General features: G+C 37.4%; 1 protein-coding gene across 1 annotated transcript in view; it reads left to right on the top strand.

Moving 5' to 3' along the window:
- The window catches only part of CFAP47 (cilia and flagella associated protein 47), a 452,401-nt gene that overhangs the window by 87,966 nt on the left and 348,089 nt on the right, over nucleotides 1–16,346 (top strand). Inside the window, 1 exon segment of the mRNA XM_021080094.1 lies at nucleotides 12,237–12,432. Within this exon segment, the coding sequence (XP_020935753.1) occupies nucleotides 12,237–12,432 (196 nt within the window).

Raw genomic sequence — 16,346 nt, forward strand, 5'->3', positions numbered from 1 at the left:
GAAAAAATACATGCAACTGCATGTTCATAACAGCATAATTTATAATTCCCAAGATAGGAAAACAACCTAAGTATCCATTAATAGATTAACAGATAAAGTTGCGATACACACACAAACACACACACACACACATACACACATACATAAGTGGAATACTTACTCAGCCCAGCCATAAAAAAGAACAAAGTTTTGCCATTTGCAGCCACATGGATGGACTTGGAGGGCATTATGCTAAATGAAATAAGTCTTTACACATTCTTTAAAAAATCAGATAGTCAAGGAAAATACAAACAGAACTACTTGTATATTATCATTTGTATTTACTAATATATTTACCTTTATTTCTTTCTGTGATTCACTTTATTGTCTAGCATTCCTTTATATCAATTTCAAGGGCTCCCTTTCAAATTTCTTATAGAAAAGACTTGCTAGTGATAAAGCCTGTCAGTTTTTGTTGATTTGGGAATGTCCTAATTTCTTCTTGATTTCTGAAGGATAATTTTATTGAATACAGAGTTCTTGATTGACAATCTTTTTCTTTAAGTAATTTAACTATGTCTTCACACTGCATTCTGCCCTTCATGGTTTTTGATGAGAAGTTAACTGTCCACATTATTGAAGATCCCTTGTATATAATGAATAACTTCTATTTTTCTGCTTTCAGGATTCTCTTTCCTTTGATTTTTGGCAGTTTAGCAGATGTGTATGAGAGTAGATCTCTCTGAATTTATCTTACATGGAGTTCATTTGAATTCTTACATGTTTGGATTAATCATCAAATTGTGTATGGGTTTTTTTTGTTGTTTGTTTTGTTTTGTTTTGTTTTTTTGCTTTTTAGGGTTGTATCCCCATGGCATATGGAGGTTCCCATGCTAGGGGTCTAATCGGATCTAAAGCTGCTGGCCTACACCACAGCCACAGCAATGCCAGATCTAAGTCATCCAAGTTGAGTCTGGGACCTACACCACAGTTCACAGCAATGCCAGATCCTTAACCCAATGAGCGGGGCCAGGGATTGAACCTGCAACCTCATGGTTCCTAGTTGGATTTGTTTCTGCTGGGCCACAATGGGAATTCCAAAATCGTGTATGGTTTTTGCCTTTATTTCTTCAAATAGTCATTTTGACCTCTCTCTCTCTGTGGAATTCTCATTTTGCTTAAAATGGTCTATTTGATATTGTCCTGTAGATCTTTGAGACTCTAATCAGTTTTATTCATTCTGTTTTCTTCTGTCCCTGAGACTGAATAAACTCAACTGACATGTTTTTGACATTGGCTGATTCTTTAGTTAGTTCAGATTTACTCTTGAATCCATGTTGAATGAATTTTTCATTTTAGTTATTGTACATTTCAGCTCCACATTTTATGTATATATGTACTTATATATAAATGTGTGTATGTCTAGTGCTTCACCTTTTTCAGGGACAGTTTCTATTTACAGTCTTTTTTTCCTGCATATAGATCATTTACTATTGGTTTTTTTGTGTGTCTCAAAATTTTATTTTTGAAAATGGGACATCATAAGTAATGTAATATGACTACCATAGAAATGAGAACCTTACTTCTACTCAGTAGTTATTGTTGCAATTTTTGTTTATTGTTGCTATTGTTGTTTGTTTAGTGACATTACAGAATTAATCTCTAAGGTCTGTAGTCTTGTTCTTCTGTGCCCACTGAAGTCTCAATTTAGTGTTCATCTAATGATTGAAGAGTGATTTCCTTAAATGCTTTAAATCAATATGTTGCCCATACTTTGCTGAGGGATTCTATGCACATGTTGCGGCATGTCATTGACAGATGAATGGACAAGGAAGATATGGTATATACTTACAAAAAATCTAATCCCTTCTCTAACTTCTTTACATCAACCACAGTGTTGATTCTGATAATCTTATTAACATAACTTCTCGCTCCCAGGTCACAGGGCTTTGGAGGGACAGTGTAATAAGCAGCAGAGAAAGCAGCTTGTTTACTTTTTCGCAGACTCTTCAGGAATGTGGGTCTCTCATTGATTTAAGATTTCTTCTGATTACACTTGGTTAGATCTTATCCTTGTTCTTTGTGCTCTCCTGTGGCCTTTGCCATTTTGTTCTGGCAGGCATTCGTGATTGAATATACTTTTGTTCTACCATTTTATCTTTTTGTAATCTGTGTTATAAGCCGTTTATTTTATTGTCTTTTGTTTTTTAAGTGTGGTGCATTGTATTACATTTATAGTTGCACAGCCATTACCACAACCTAATTTTACAATGTATCCATCCCAAACTCCCAGCCTATTTCCCCCCCTACAACCTGTCTACTTTGGTAACCACAAGTTTTTCAAAGTCTGTGAGTCAGGTTCTGCTTGCAAATAAATTCACTGTAACCTTTTTTAAGATTCCACATATAAGTGATAGCCTGTGGTGTTTGTGTCTCACTGTCTGACTAACTTCACTTATTATGATAATTTCTAGGTCCATCCATGTTGCTGCAAATGCCGTTATTTCATTCCTTTTTATGGCTGAGTAATCCATTGTGTATATATACCACATCTTCTTTAGCCACTCCTCTATCGATGGACATTTAGGTTGGTTCCATGTCTTGGCTATTATATATAGTGCTACAATGAACATGGGGTACCTGTAGCTTTTCAAGCCATGGTTTTCTCTGGGTAGATGCCCAGGAGTGGGATTGCTGGATCATGTGGTTAATTCTATTCTCAGTTTTGTGAGGAATCTCCATACAGTTTTCCATAGTGGTTGCATCAATTTATATACCCACCAACAGTGTAAGAGGGTTCCCCTTTCTCTACACCCTCTCCATTATTTATGGTTTGTAGATTATTCAATGATGTACATTCTGGCTGGTATAAGGTGTTAACAAAGTAATTTTGGTTTACGTTTTCCTAATAATGAGTGATATTGAACATCTTTTCGTGTGTTTTTTGGCCATCTGTATGTCTTATTGGGAGAATCGTCTGTTTAGATCTTCTGCCCATTTTTGGATGGGGTTGTTTGGTTTCTTTTGGTACTGAGCTGCAGGAGGTGTTTATATATTTTGTAGATTAATCCCTTGTCAGTCACTTCATTTGCAGATATTTTCTCCCATTCTGTGGGCTGTCTTTTCATTTTATTTAGGGTTTCCTTTGCTGTGTACAAACTTTTAAGTTTAATTAGGTCACATTTGTTTATTTTTATTATCATGACTCTAGGTAGTGGATCTGAGAAGATATTGCTGTGGTTTATGTCAGAGAGTGTTCGGCCTATGTTTTCCTCTAAGAGTTTTATAGTATCCGGTACTATATTTATGTCTTTAATCCATTTTGAGTTTATTTTTGTGAATGGTGTTAGGAAGTATTCTAATTTCATTCTTTTCCGTGTAGCTGTCCAGTTTTCCCAGCATCATTCATTGAAAGGACTGTCTTTTCTCCATTGTATATTCTTGCCTCTCTTGCCTTAGATTAGTTGACTGTAGGTGCATGGGTTTAATTCTCGGCTTTCTGTCCTGTTCACTGAACAATGTTTCTTTTTTCATGCTAGTACCATACAGTTTTGATGATTGTTGCTTTGTAGTATAGTTTGAAGTCAAGGAGCCTGATTCCTCCAGCTCCATTTTTCTTTCTCAGGATGGCTTTGGCTATTCTGGGTCTTTTGTGTTTCCAAACAAACTTTAAGATAATTTGTTCTAGTTCTGTGAAAAATGTCCTTGGTAATTTGATAGGGATTGCATTGAATCTGTAGATCGCTTTGGGTAGTATAGCCATCTTGACAATATTGATTCTTCCAATCCAAGAGCATGGTATATCTTAATACCTGTTTGTGTTGTGTCATTTGATTTCTTTCATCAGCATCTTATAGTTTTCAGAGTATAGGTCTTTTGTCGTTTTAGGTAGGTTTATTCCTAGGTGTTTTATTCTTTTCATTGTGGTGGTAAATGGGATTGTTTCCCTAATTTCTCTTTCTGATCTTTCATTGTTAGTATATAGAAATGAATAAATTTCTGTGTATTAATTTTGTATTCTGCAACTTTACCAAATTAATTGATGAGCTCTAACAGTTTTCTGGTGGTGTCTTTAAGAATTACTTGGTACAGTATCATGTCATCTACAAATAGTGATAGTGTTACTTCTTCCTTTCCAATTTGGATTCCTTTTATTTCTTTTTCTTCTCTGATTGGTGTGACTAGGACATCCAAAACTGTGTTGAATAGTAGAGGCATCAGCAGACATCTTTGTCTTGTTCATGATCTTAGCGGGATTTCTTGTAGCTTTTCACCATTGAGAATGATGTTAGCCTTGGGTTTGTCATTTATGGCCTTTATTATGTTGAGGAAGGTTCCCTCTATGCCCACGTTCTGGAGGGTATTTCTCAGCAGTGAGTGTTGGATTTTGTTAAAAGCTTTTTCTGTGTCTATTGAGAGAATCATATGATTTTTATTCTTTAGTTTGTTAATGTGGTATATAACACTGACTGATTTGTGGATATTGAAAAATCCCTGCATCCTTGGGGTAAATCCCACTTGATCATAGTGTTTGATCCTTTTAATGTATTGCTGGACTCTATTTGCTAGTATTTTATTGAGGATTTTTGCATCTTTGTTAACACATCAGTGATATTGGTCTGTAATTTGTTTTGTGGTATCTTTGTCTGGTTTTGGTGTGAGTGTGAGGGTGGCCTCATACAATGGGTTTGGGAGTGTTCCTTCCTCTACAATTTTTGAAATAGTTTTAGAAGGATAGGTGTTAATTCTTCTATAAATTTTTATTTTTTAAAAAAATTTTTAATGTATTTTTTTTTAATTTTTTAGTTTCCCCAATACATTTTTTTTTCTACTCAACAGCATGGTGACCCAGTTACACATACATGTATACATTCTTTTTTGTCACATTATCATTGCTCCATCATGAGCTCCATCAATTAAGTGACGAGGCATAGTTCCCAGGGCTTTTTGATAGAATTTGCCTGAGAAGCCATCTGGTCCTAGGCTTGTGTTTCTTGGATGTTTTTAAATATTAGTACTTGTGATTGGTCCATTTATCTTTTCTATTTTGTCTTTATTTGATCTTGAAAGATTGTAGTTTTCTAAGCATTTGCCCATTTCTTCTAGGTTGTCCTTTTTATCAGCATACAGTTGCTTATTCCTTTGTATTACTGTGATGTCCCTTGTAACTTCTCCTTTCTATTGCTAATTTTATGGATTTGAGTCCTCTCTCTTTTTTTCTTGAAGAGTCTGGCTAAGGGTTGATCAATTTTGTTGATCTTTTCAAAGAACCAGCTTTTAGTTTCATTGATATTTTCTATAGTTTCTTTGTTTCTATTTCATTTATTTCTGCTCTAATCTTTATGATTTCTTTCTTCCTGCTAACTTTCGGTTTTGTCTGTTCTTCTTTGTCTAGTTGCTTCAGGTATAAAGTTAGGTTGTTTACTTGAGATTTTTCTTGTTTCCTGAGGTAGGCTTGTATTGGTAAACTTTCCTCTTAGAACTGCTTTTGCTGCATTTTATAGGTTTTGAATTGTTGTTGTTTTTATTGTCATTTGTCTCTAGGTATTTTTTGATTTCCTCTTTGATTTCTTCAGTGATCCATTGGTTGTTTAGTAACATGTTGTTTAGTCTCCATGTGTTTGTCACTTTCTCAGTTTTTTTCTTGTTGATTTGTAGTCTTATAGCATTGTGTTTGGGAAAGATGCTTGATATGATTTCAATTATCTTAAATTTACCGTGGCTTGATTTGTGTCCTAGAATGTGATATATCCTGGAGAATGTTCCATGTGCACTTGAGAAGAATGTGTATTCTGCTGCTTCTGGATGGAAGGGTCTATAAATGTCTACTAAGTCCATATGGTCTAATGCATTGTTTAAGGCCTGTGTTTCCTTGTTATTTTCTGTCTGTATGATCTGTCCATTGCTGTAAGTGGGGTAAAGCCTCCTGCTGTTATTGTGTTATTGTTGATTTCTCTTTTTTAAAGTAAAGCATTTGTCGTATATGTTGTGGTGATCCTAAATTGGATGCATATGTATTTGCAGTTGGTACATCTCCTTCTTGGATTGAACCTTTGATCATTATGTACTGTCCTTCTTTGTCTCTTATAGTATTCTTTAAGTTGTATTTTAGGATTATTGCTACCTCAGCTTTCTTTTGATTTCTGTTTGCATGGAATATTTTCTTCCATTCTTTCATTTTCAATTTATATGTGTTCCTAGAACTGAAATGGGTCTCTTGAAGACAGTATACTTATGGATCTTGTTTTTTGCTCTTTAGGGTTGCACCTGTGGCATATGGACGTTCCCAGGCTGGGGGTCGAATTGGAGCTGCAGCTGCTGGCCTACGTCGTAGCCATAGCACTGTGAGTTCCTAGCCACATTTGTGACTGCACCACAGCTCATGGCAATGCTATATCCCCAATCCACTGATCAAGGCCAGGGATCAAACCCACATCCTCATGGATAATAGGTGGATTCATTTCCACTCCACCACAATGGGAACTCCCTGGGTCTTATTTTTGTATCCTTTCAACCAGTCTCTGTGTTTCGGTTGGGGCATTTTGTCCATGTGTATTTAAGGTAATGCTTGATATGTGTGTCCTTATTGCCATTTTTTTTTTTTTGTCTTTTTTTGCTATTTCTTGGGCTGCCCCTGCGGCATATGGAGGTTCCCAGCCTAGGGGGTCAAATTGGAGCTGTAGCCACCGGCCTACGCCAGGGCCACAGCAACGCGGGATCCGAGCCGCGTCTGCAACCTACACCACAGCTCACGGCAACGCCGGATCGTTAACCCACCGAGCAAGGGCAGGGACCGAACCCGCAACCTCATGGTTCCTAGTCGGATTCGTTAACCACTGCACCACGATGGGAACTCCCCTTATTGCCATTTTATTAATTGTTTTGGATTTGTTTTTGTTAGTCTTTTTTCTCCCCTTCTCTTGTTCTCTTCCCTTAGAGTTTGATGACTATCTTTAGTGTTGTCTTTGGATTGCGTTTTCTTACTTGTGTGTGTATGTGTTGTAGATTTTTGGTTTGCAGTTACCATGAAGTTTTGATATAGGAGTCTCTATATATACAAGATTATTTTAAGTTGTTAGTCTCTTAATTGTAAATGCATCTTCAGTATCCTGCATTTATGCTCTCTTCACAATTTCTGCTTTTGGTAGCATATTTGTGTGTGGATGATTTCCTGCCTTTACTATATGTGTGCCTTTCCCTGTGAGCCTTGTCATTTGTAATATTTTTGTTTATGCTTGTGGCCTTTTCTTTTCCACCTAGAGAAGTTCCTTTAGTATTTGTTGTAAAGCTGCTTTAGTGGTGCTGAAATCTCTTAGCTTTTGCTTGACTTTATAGCTTTTGATTTTTCCTTCATATCTGAATGAGAGCTTTGCTGGGTAGAATAATCCTGGTTGGAGGTTTTTTAAATTCCTCACTTTAATTATGTGGTGCCACGCCTTTCTGGCATGCAGAGTTTCTGCTGAAAAATCAGCAGATAATTTATTGGGCTTCCTGTATGTTATTTGTTTCTTTTCCGTAGCTGCTTTCAGGATTTTCCCTTTGTCTTTAATTTTGGTCAGTTTGATTAATATGTGTCCCAGAGTTCTCTGAAAGTGTCCTCATTTTCTTTTTATTCTATTCCACATCAGTGATTTCCACCAGTCTGCCTTCCGCCTCACTTATTTGTTCTTCTTCCTCCTGTATTCTGCTGTTGGTTCTTTTCAGTGAATTTTTTTATTTCAGTTCTTATATTTTGCATCTCTTCTTGCTTAATCTTTATATGTTCTATTTTCTTGTTTGATGGTTCCTGTAATTTATCAGTCTTTGCCCCCAGTTTATTTCCAAGATCTTGAATCATATTTACTATTGTTAAAATCTTTTTCATGGAGATTTTATAATCTCCAGATCACTTAGCTGTTTTTCTATTTTTTTTCTTGTTTCTGCATCTGAGTCATAATTCTCTGCCTTTTGTATTGATTTTTAATGTTGTTTCCTTTTTGCAGGCAATAAATTTGTAGCCTCTCTTGTTTCTGATGTCTGCCCCCCTTGTGGCTGAAGTTGGTACAGGGGGCTTGTTGCAGGCTTCCTGATGGGAGGGACCATTGCCTGCCCACTGGAAGATGGAACCTCTGGTGGGTGGGGCTTTGTCTCTGGGTATGATTCGAAGTGGCTCTGCACCTGGGTAGGGGTCATTAGGCAGCTTCTTTGCTGAGGGGTGGGGTCGTGTTCCCACCTGGTTTGTTGTTTGGCCTGGGGCTTCTCAGCCCTGATGGTTGGGACGAGATTTTTCCACAATGGCCATCTCTAGAGGAGTTCACACTGTTGATTATTTCTGAGACCTTTGCCTCCAATATCCTTCCCCCACAGCAAGCCACAGTTAATCCGTTTTCCCAGGAGATCCTCCAAGAACCACAGGCACTTCTGACCCAGATTCTTATGGAGTCTCTGATTTTCCCTGGGACACAGTGCACACAGATCCTGTGTGTGCCTTTCAAGAGTGGAGTCTCCATTTCCCCCTAGTCCCAGGTAGCTCTTGTGCACATGGTCTGCCGGCCCTCAATATCAAATGCTCCAGGGGCTCCTCCTCCCAATGCCAGATCCCCAGGTTTGGGAACCTGACGTGGGGTTTGGAACTCTCACTTCCGTGGACGAGCCTCTTTGATATGGTTACTTTCCAGTCTGTGATCCACTCACCCAGTGGGTATGGGATTTCTTATATAGCGTAATTGCTGCTCCTATCCTCTTGTTGTGTTGTCCTTTTTGTCTTTTGGTGTAGGATATCTTTTTTGATAGTTTCTAGTCTATTTTGTTGATGGTTGTTCAGCAGTTGACTGTAATCTTGTTTTTTTCGTGAGAGAAGGTGAGCTCTATTCCTTCTACTCCACCATCTCAATCCCATCTCAAGTCTGACATTCAGCCTTTCCTTTTAAATCATGGTCAGGGCCTCTGTGCCTATTTCCTTTGCCTTGTAGATGCAACCTTTGATATCTTTATCACTTAAAGTGCAGATATACTTTATCTCCACTTTGGCTGGACCTGGTTATGTTGGTCACTGACCAGGGCTGCCTTATATTGTCAGGGCTTTCAAGAGTTTTAATGATGTGGTTTTTAGTTTTCATCCCAACTTTATTGGACTACCACAGGATGGAGCCTGGGGCTGAGCTAGTATATGTTACCCATACTGATCTCTTGGCAAACCTCAAATCCCTTCTGAATCTAAACCATTGTTCTTGAATCTAATTTGTGTGACTAGACTCTCCCTCACCTTGGATAAGATTGTTCTTAGTTTTCATGTAAATACTCTCAGTGTTTCATGAGCCTGACACCCAGGGTGTGCATATCTTAGAAAATTCTCAATATGAGAAAACATGGAATTTTTCAGGTAATGAGCTTCAGGAAGAGAAGGTATTGACAACTAGCTTCTTTAAGCAGACAGGAGCAAAGGAGCAGCCAGAAGGTGCTTGAAAAATAACTATGAAGAGTTTTTTTCCTCTTTTTTTGAAGAAGTCTATACTAGTATTTGTCTCTAATTAAAAGCATCTGCTTAAGTACCTTTATAGTTTGTATAGCGTAGCTAAAGAAGCATACCAAATGCCATTTCCAGACTATTTTTCTATTTAAATGGGCGTTATAGTAACTTACCTGTTACTCTTCCTAATTCTTCTTGCTTACGAAGCACTGTTAAGATTACATTGTATATGCCATTTGGGTTTATTCACATTCCCATTATTGGGCTTTTCTATCCCTCTCTCAGTCATGCATGTTGGCTCCTGGCAGGCTGTGTTTGTCCCCTTTTCCAGAGGAATTCTTTTGGCTGAAGGAAGATGCCTCATGCAGAAATGCCTAGGTGGTTAAGCCTAAGCACCACCTCTACCTCAAGTGGCCTAGCCCCTTCTCCCTCCTATCAGAGATCTCAGAGTTCCCTAAGGGATTCTTCCTGGTGAAAGAATCATTTGCAGAAAGAATTCAGAAACAAGATAGGGAGATCAAGAAAGTAAAGTGAGGATTTATTTAAGCAAGAATATCCTGTCAGAGGGAGAGCAGTCAGACAGACTGCCCTGGGTTACTTTGGCAACTAGTTATGAGGAGTTACGCAATTGAAGGGCAGAGTATTCATTGGGAAGGAGGAGTTTGGGGTTGTATTCCCTGATTTTCATTCCAGCTCCACCTTCCTGAAGGGAGGAGGGATTTTTGTCCTTATTTAGCCTTGATTAGAAGTGTCATGGAGTCTGTACATGATGGGTACTTCTTATCTGCAAGGCTGATTTTAGTATAATGAGGATATAATGAGCAACAGGATACATTTGAATGCTGGAGATTCCAGGCCTTTTCCATCTTTCTTTGTCTTCTTCCAGGACACGTATCACCCCAAAATGTGTGGTTTCCTGTCAGTCTGGAGACTCCAGCTTTTCTTTGTCTGTCTACAAACCGTGCTGTTTACATGATGTGTGGTTTCCAGCCACCTGGCCAATGGATCACTCCACCCTTTTTCTGCTCATGTCTCGATATCTGCCTGCTGTAACAGGATCAGGTTGAATGTGTAGTCTCACCTACAACTTTTCATAGGTTGTTGTTCTGCCCTACTCTGCTTTCTTCTTCTACCCATGGGTTCCTCCTGAGAGCCCTTCCTCAGTACATTATTTGCATCAGGATTTCTGGAACACTGCTGTATTTTATATATGTGGCAATAAAATACCCATGACTAGCTATGTTACCAATATAAAAGACAGGTTAGGAACCTATTACCACTTTTACGTTTTTTAGAGCGTTCATTGAGCTGTACGTGTGCCCTCTCGGTAATATTCTGTTAGCATAGTGTTGCATTAAATCGGTGCCCAGAACATCTCTTACTCTGGCCTTTATAGTCACTTCAGATTTGTGTGTGAGAAACAGAATGTGGGATACTGTGATTAGTAGATATTTAAAATGTGTCATCTTTTACTACCTCTGTTTAGAACTCTGAAAACATGATGTAAAATATCAAATATTCTCTGCATTCTGAAGTTTACTTTCTAAAAATAATTAGGTTTAATTATATATTTCTGTGTATTTCTATGTATTTCTTCATTACTTCTACTGTGTCTGGTCCTAAAAGAAATACAACAAAAGCTAGTCCAGCCAAAGCTACCATCTGTATTTCGGTACAGAGCTTCTTCTTTATGCCCCTATCAACATTCTTATCCAGATGAAATGGACTGGATCATCTAGAAAAAAATAAGAAACATTTCCATTTGACTTTTCCTTTATTATGGGGCTGAGCCCAAGCAGTCCAACCTATGGTTCCTTCCTTAAGATCCCATCCTAACTCTTAAAAAATTGAGCATGCCTGTAACATCTTTATATAACTTACATCTCACATGAGAGATGAGAGAGAATGCATACCTCAACTTGAAAACATTTGTTCATCTGTTCATAAATGCCCAGTAGCCTTAGGTCATTCAAGGAACCTCTTTGTCCATTTACCTAGAAACCTTTAGTACTTCTGAAACCCAGAAATAATCTCAAAGCAGCCCATTCAAAATTCAGAATTAAGTACATTTTGAATTCTAAGATATTACCTTGAATTCATATTTACCAGATCATGTTTTATCCCTATAAGACTTCTGTTTGGCGATTTGGGTCTTAAAAGGCACTGGCAACTTGTTGTGATGGCACCTGTGGTCTGAGACCAGGCTGCTGCCTCCTGTACTGAGCCCTTTTCTCCAGTACAGACTGCCATTCCTCCTGTGAGTTGCCACATGGGAATTTCCTGTCTTTTCCTATGAGGTGAAATTGGCCAGTCAATGACCCTGACAGCCTTTCATGAAACTAAAAGCCTGGGCAAAAGCACGTCCCTTTTTCTGTCAGCATATTCATTTCTCATTCATCTCCTGAGATCCTCAACGCAGCTACCTGACCTCATCTTCATACCTCATATACTAAAGGGATGGGCAGCTCCTGTTAAGGCATAAAAAGCAATGAAAGAAAAGAAGTTCTGTTGTACTCTTCCCCCAAGGTATATGTATTTTCCCATAATAATGGAAATCTACTTTTAAGGAGACTCACTCTATTTCTAGAGAGTGCACTTTAAAAGATTTTTATTTTAATGGCACCTCATTACATGTCTTAAGTTCATTAGTAGGATACATCCAGTTTCTGGGTAATCTGTTCTGCTCCACTGAGCCTTAACTTCCTAGGACCTCTTAATATTTAGTAAGGTTTAAACTATGTAAATGTTTTTGTGTGTGTGTGTGTGAACTAATCTAAAATACTTTATAAAAATGTTTTTCTTTCATTAGAACATCCTAGAAAATACACAGCGGATATTCCTATGCGTTTAAATGATAATCCAGTTTGCTATCAAATGTTACATCTGGTTGGAGAGGTAAAATTACCCAACTTATTGTTTGACCCTGCTTTCATATTTTTCACTCCTGTTCCTTTGGATGTAACAGCTGTGGTTGATATCAACATTTTACCTCAGAACTATTACAGGTAAGTGCTTAATGTGAATTTATCACATTTTCTTTAGATGCTTTTTTGTTTATGTCTGTGTTCTATGAGTCAGGACCAATGACTGATTTGTTTCTGTAGTTAGAGTGAACTATTAAAATATGTAACTGTACCTTTAAATTACCCCCCCCCCAAAAAAGCCCATTTAGGTATCTCACAGGTAGCCATTTAATTTTCTTGGGAATTTTTTTGGTATGTCTCTCTTCGTGGAATAAGAAGCAGGCTTAAAAATTCAGTGTATTAATTGTCTTGTTCTATGTGACAGATTACCACAGACTCAGTGCCTTACAACATGAGTTTTTTTTTTGGGAGGGGTGGTGGTCAGGCATCCAATCCACTGATCAAGGTCTCAGGAGGCAGAAATAAAGGTGTGGGCTGTAGCAGCGTTCTCATCTGAGGCTCAGTCCTCCTACAAGATCTCTGGTTGTTGGCAGAATTACTTGTTGTAGTTGTAGGACTAAGGCATCATTTTCTTGCTGGCTATTGGCTCAGACAACTCTCAGCCCTTAGATGGCACCCTCAAGTCATAGAAACGTTGCCCCTTCTTCACAAGATGGTATTTAACTCATTCAAAGCCAGAAGGATAGTATCTCTCTGACTTTTCTCTCTCACCTGATTAAATCTGATCCACCCATAATTATCTCCCTTTTGCTTACTCAAATTCCATTGAGTGGAGACCTTAATTACATATGGAAAGTGCCTTTACTATTGTCATATAGCATAGCTTAATCACCAAAGTGATGTATTATCATATTTACAGATCCTCCCACCCAAGGAATTAGGAAGTTTTTACACTAAGAAACAGAACTCTTGGTCATTACAAAATTCTGCCTGTCGTATGCACACGCTATAGAGGAATACAATTTGCGATCTGTTTTCATTTTTTAAAAAACTTTATAAATAGCGCCCACCCCAGTCCTGTACTGGCCTAGATGCATTATACACCCTCACAGTACAAAGCAAATAGAGCTTGCGTGTGTGTTTCTGTATATAACTGCTGGCCTACCGAGAAGTGTAGGAGGTCTCCAAGGGGTTCAGATTAAACCAAACCAAAACATACTTAGAAGCTGAAACCAGAGTAGGAGCAGTGAGCTGAGGTAACATGCTGAATACAGTCTTGTTCTTAAATCTTGGGATAACTTTAAATAGGAAAACTTAATTTCAGAAACCTGGCTTAATCCAGGGACACTGAAAGAGGCTAAAATGGTTGCATTTCAGTAAGTCCTCCTACCTTTCAGCAGAAGCAAGCAAATCTTCTCTAGATCAGTGGTTCTTAAACTTTGGTGTATATCAGCATCTTCCTAAGGTCTTTTTACAACAGAGATTGTTGGATCCTTTCCCCAGAATTTATGATTCAATAAGCCTGGAGTGGAATGAAATAATTTGTATTTCTGGTAAGTTTCCAGATGATACTGATAATACCTCTTCACTCTGTAAACTTCTACCTTAAAAGAAGCTACCATTGGTTTTGGCCCATATTTCAGTTTCCACAGATGGTGCTCAGTCAGAAAGGAGCACAGTGTCAAGCATCACAAAACTTACGGAGGGAAGACGCAAACTTAGAGTTTGTGACTCCTAACTTAGAGTCCGCACAAACAACCATCTTAAGATTTAGGTTCTTAAGTAAATCAGATACTGGAATTATCAGACACAGAATATGAATCTTTTAAAAAAATAAAAGATGGCATTATAAAAATTAGTGGATTGTACAATATAGATTGAAAAATGAACCAAATATAACTTTTGGATATTATATTTTTATGGGTTTATTTTTTATAGAAATATAGTTGATTTACAATGTTTCTTCAATTTCTGTTGTTCAGCAGAGTGACCCAGTAATACCTAAATGTACATTATATATATTTCTAAATAAAGTATGTAGGGTTAGATTTTAAGGGCATCCACTAAACCTAAGTTTGTATGTAATTACACAAACAAAACCTCAGTTAACTTTATAAGGGAAACACACTTTTTTTTGTTTTTGCTTTTTAGAGCCACACCCATGGCATATGGAAGTTCCTAGGCTAGGGGTTGAATCAGAGCTACAGCTGCCAGCCTGTGCTACAGCCACAGCACCGTGGGATCTGACTCTATGGCCTACACCGCAGCTCATGGCAATGCCAGATCCTTAACCCACTGAGCGAGCAAGGCCAGGGAGTTAACCCACATCCTCATGGATACTAGTCAGGTTTGTTTCTGCTGTGCCACAATGGGAACTCCCAGAGAAGCATACTTTTTAAAGCAAGGGAAAACTGAAACAAAAATGGTGATAAAAGCCCTAAATAGTTGAGTAATTCAATGTAATGTAAATAGTTTACTGTGACCAGTTAAAAGACAGAAACTGTTAAATAAGAAAAAAAATCCAACTTCCTATTAAGAGAAGTGTACATGAAACATAAGGAGAAAGAACAGTTTTTCAACTTTAGAACTATTGATATATTGGGGATGAAAATTCTTTTTTTTTTTTTTTTTTTTTTTTTTTGTTAGAATCTATCCTGTACTTTGTAGGATATTTAGCAGCCTCTCTGGCCACTACCAATAACATCCTCCCTCCACAGTTGTGAAAGAAAAAAAAAATGTCTCCATATATTGCAACATGTCCTCTGGAGAGCAAAACCACTCCCAGTTGAGAACCACCAAAGTAAAATCATAGGAAAAGATATAGCAGCATAACCAAAAGAAAGTTGGATAAAAGTATTATTGTCACATGTGATAACTTTAAGAGGTAAAACATTTTTAATACAGGAAAGTCATTGGAGTGTCCGTCGTGGTGCAGTGGTTAACGATTCTGACTAGGAACCATGAGGTTGTGGGTTCGATCCCTGGCCTTGCTCAGGGTTAAGGGTTAAGGATCCGGCGTTGCCGTGAGCTGTGGTGTAGGTTGCACACACGGCTCGGATCCCGAGTTGCTGTGGCTGTGGCGTCGGCCGGCAGCTACAGCCCTGATTAGACCCCTAGCCTGGGAACTTCCATATGCCGTGGGAGCAGCCCTAGAAAGAAGGCAGAAAGACAAAAAAAAAAAAAACAAACAAAAAAAGAAAAGTAATTAAATAAGTATAAGAGATAGAGCCAAACTGGAAAATATCAGAATTCTAAAATTATATTCACAATTATAAAGGTCTTAGAATATATGAACCTCAAATTAAAATAACAAGGGAAAATTGAAAATTTGTCCTATGTTGTAAGATATTTCAACATATATGTCAATTACTGATGAATTTAGAAGTCAGAGATATTTGCATAGATAAAATGATTTGAACAAGATATTTAAAAAGCCTCATTTAATACTAATATTATTAAAAATAGTGTTAAAATAGTATTACAGTTTACTGCACCCTGCAGTTAGATAATACATTTTTCTCAATTATACATGGATATTTCCAAAAACTGAAATTGTATCATTCTGTATTTCATGTTTAACAAATTTTAAAGAGTTGACATAATATAGATTGTCCTCTGATAATTAAAATAAAAATCAATAAATGATAACAGATCTCCCATATATTTCTAGAAATGTTGAAAAAAGCTTTTGTAGAGTGCCAAAGAAAATATCATATTGAATTTTGCAAATATATAATAATATACTGTATATCAAAACATGAAAACAACATTTGCTGAGAATCATGGGTATATATAATGCAGTCAAATGCTTTAAACAGTCTTTGAGTATTAGAGTCAAAGACTAAAGTTGAAAGAGATACTGTGACTTCTGTTGCTTTCTGTAGACAATTAGGCCTGCATCTCTGTTAAGTAAACTGCATCTGTTACATGAAATAAATACCAAAATTCCAGTGGTTATGCAAAAAATGAATAAGTAAATTTATCTAATGCAATAAAAATGATACTTAGATGGAAATACAGTTATAAATGCCGATCAGCTTTTAAAAAGTATTGGA

This window comes from Sus scrofa, chromosome X (assembly GCF_000003025.6).
Source record: "Sus scrofa isolate TJ Tabasco breed Duroc chromosome X, Sscrofa11.1, whole genome shotgun sequence".
In the NCBI taxonomy this organism is placed as follows: Eukaryota; Metazoa; Chordata; class Mammalia; order Artiodactyla; family Suidae; genus Sus; species Sus scrofa.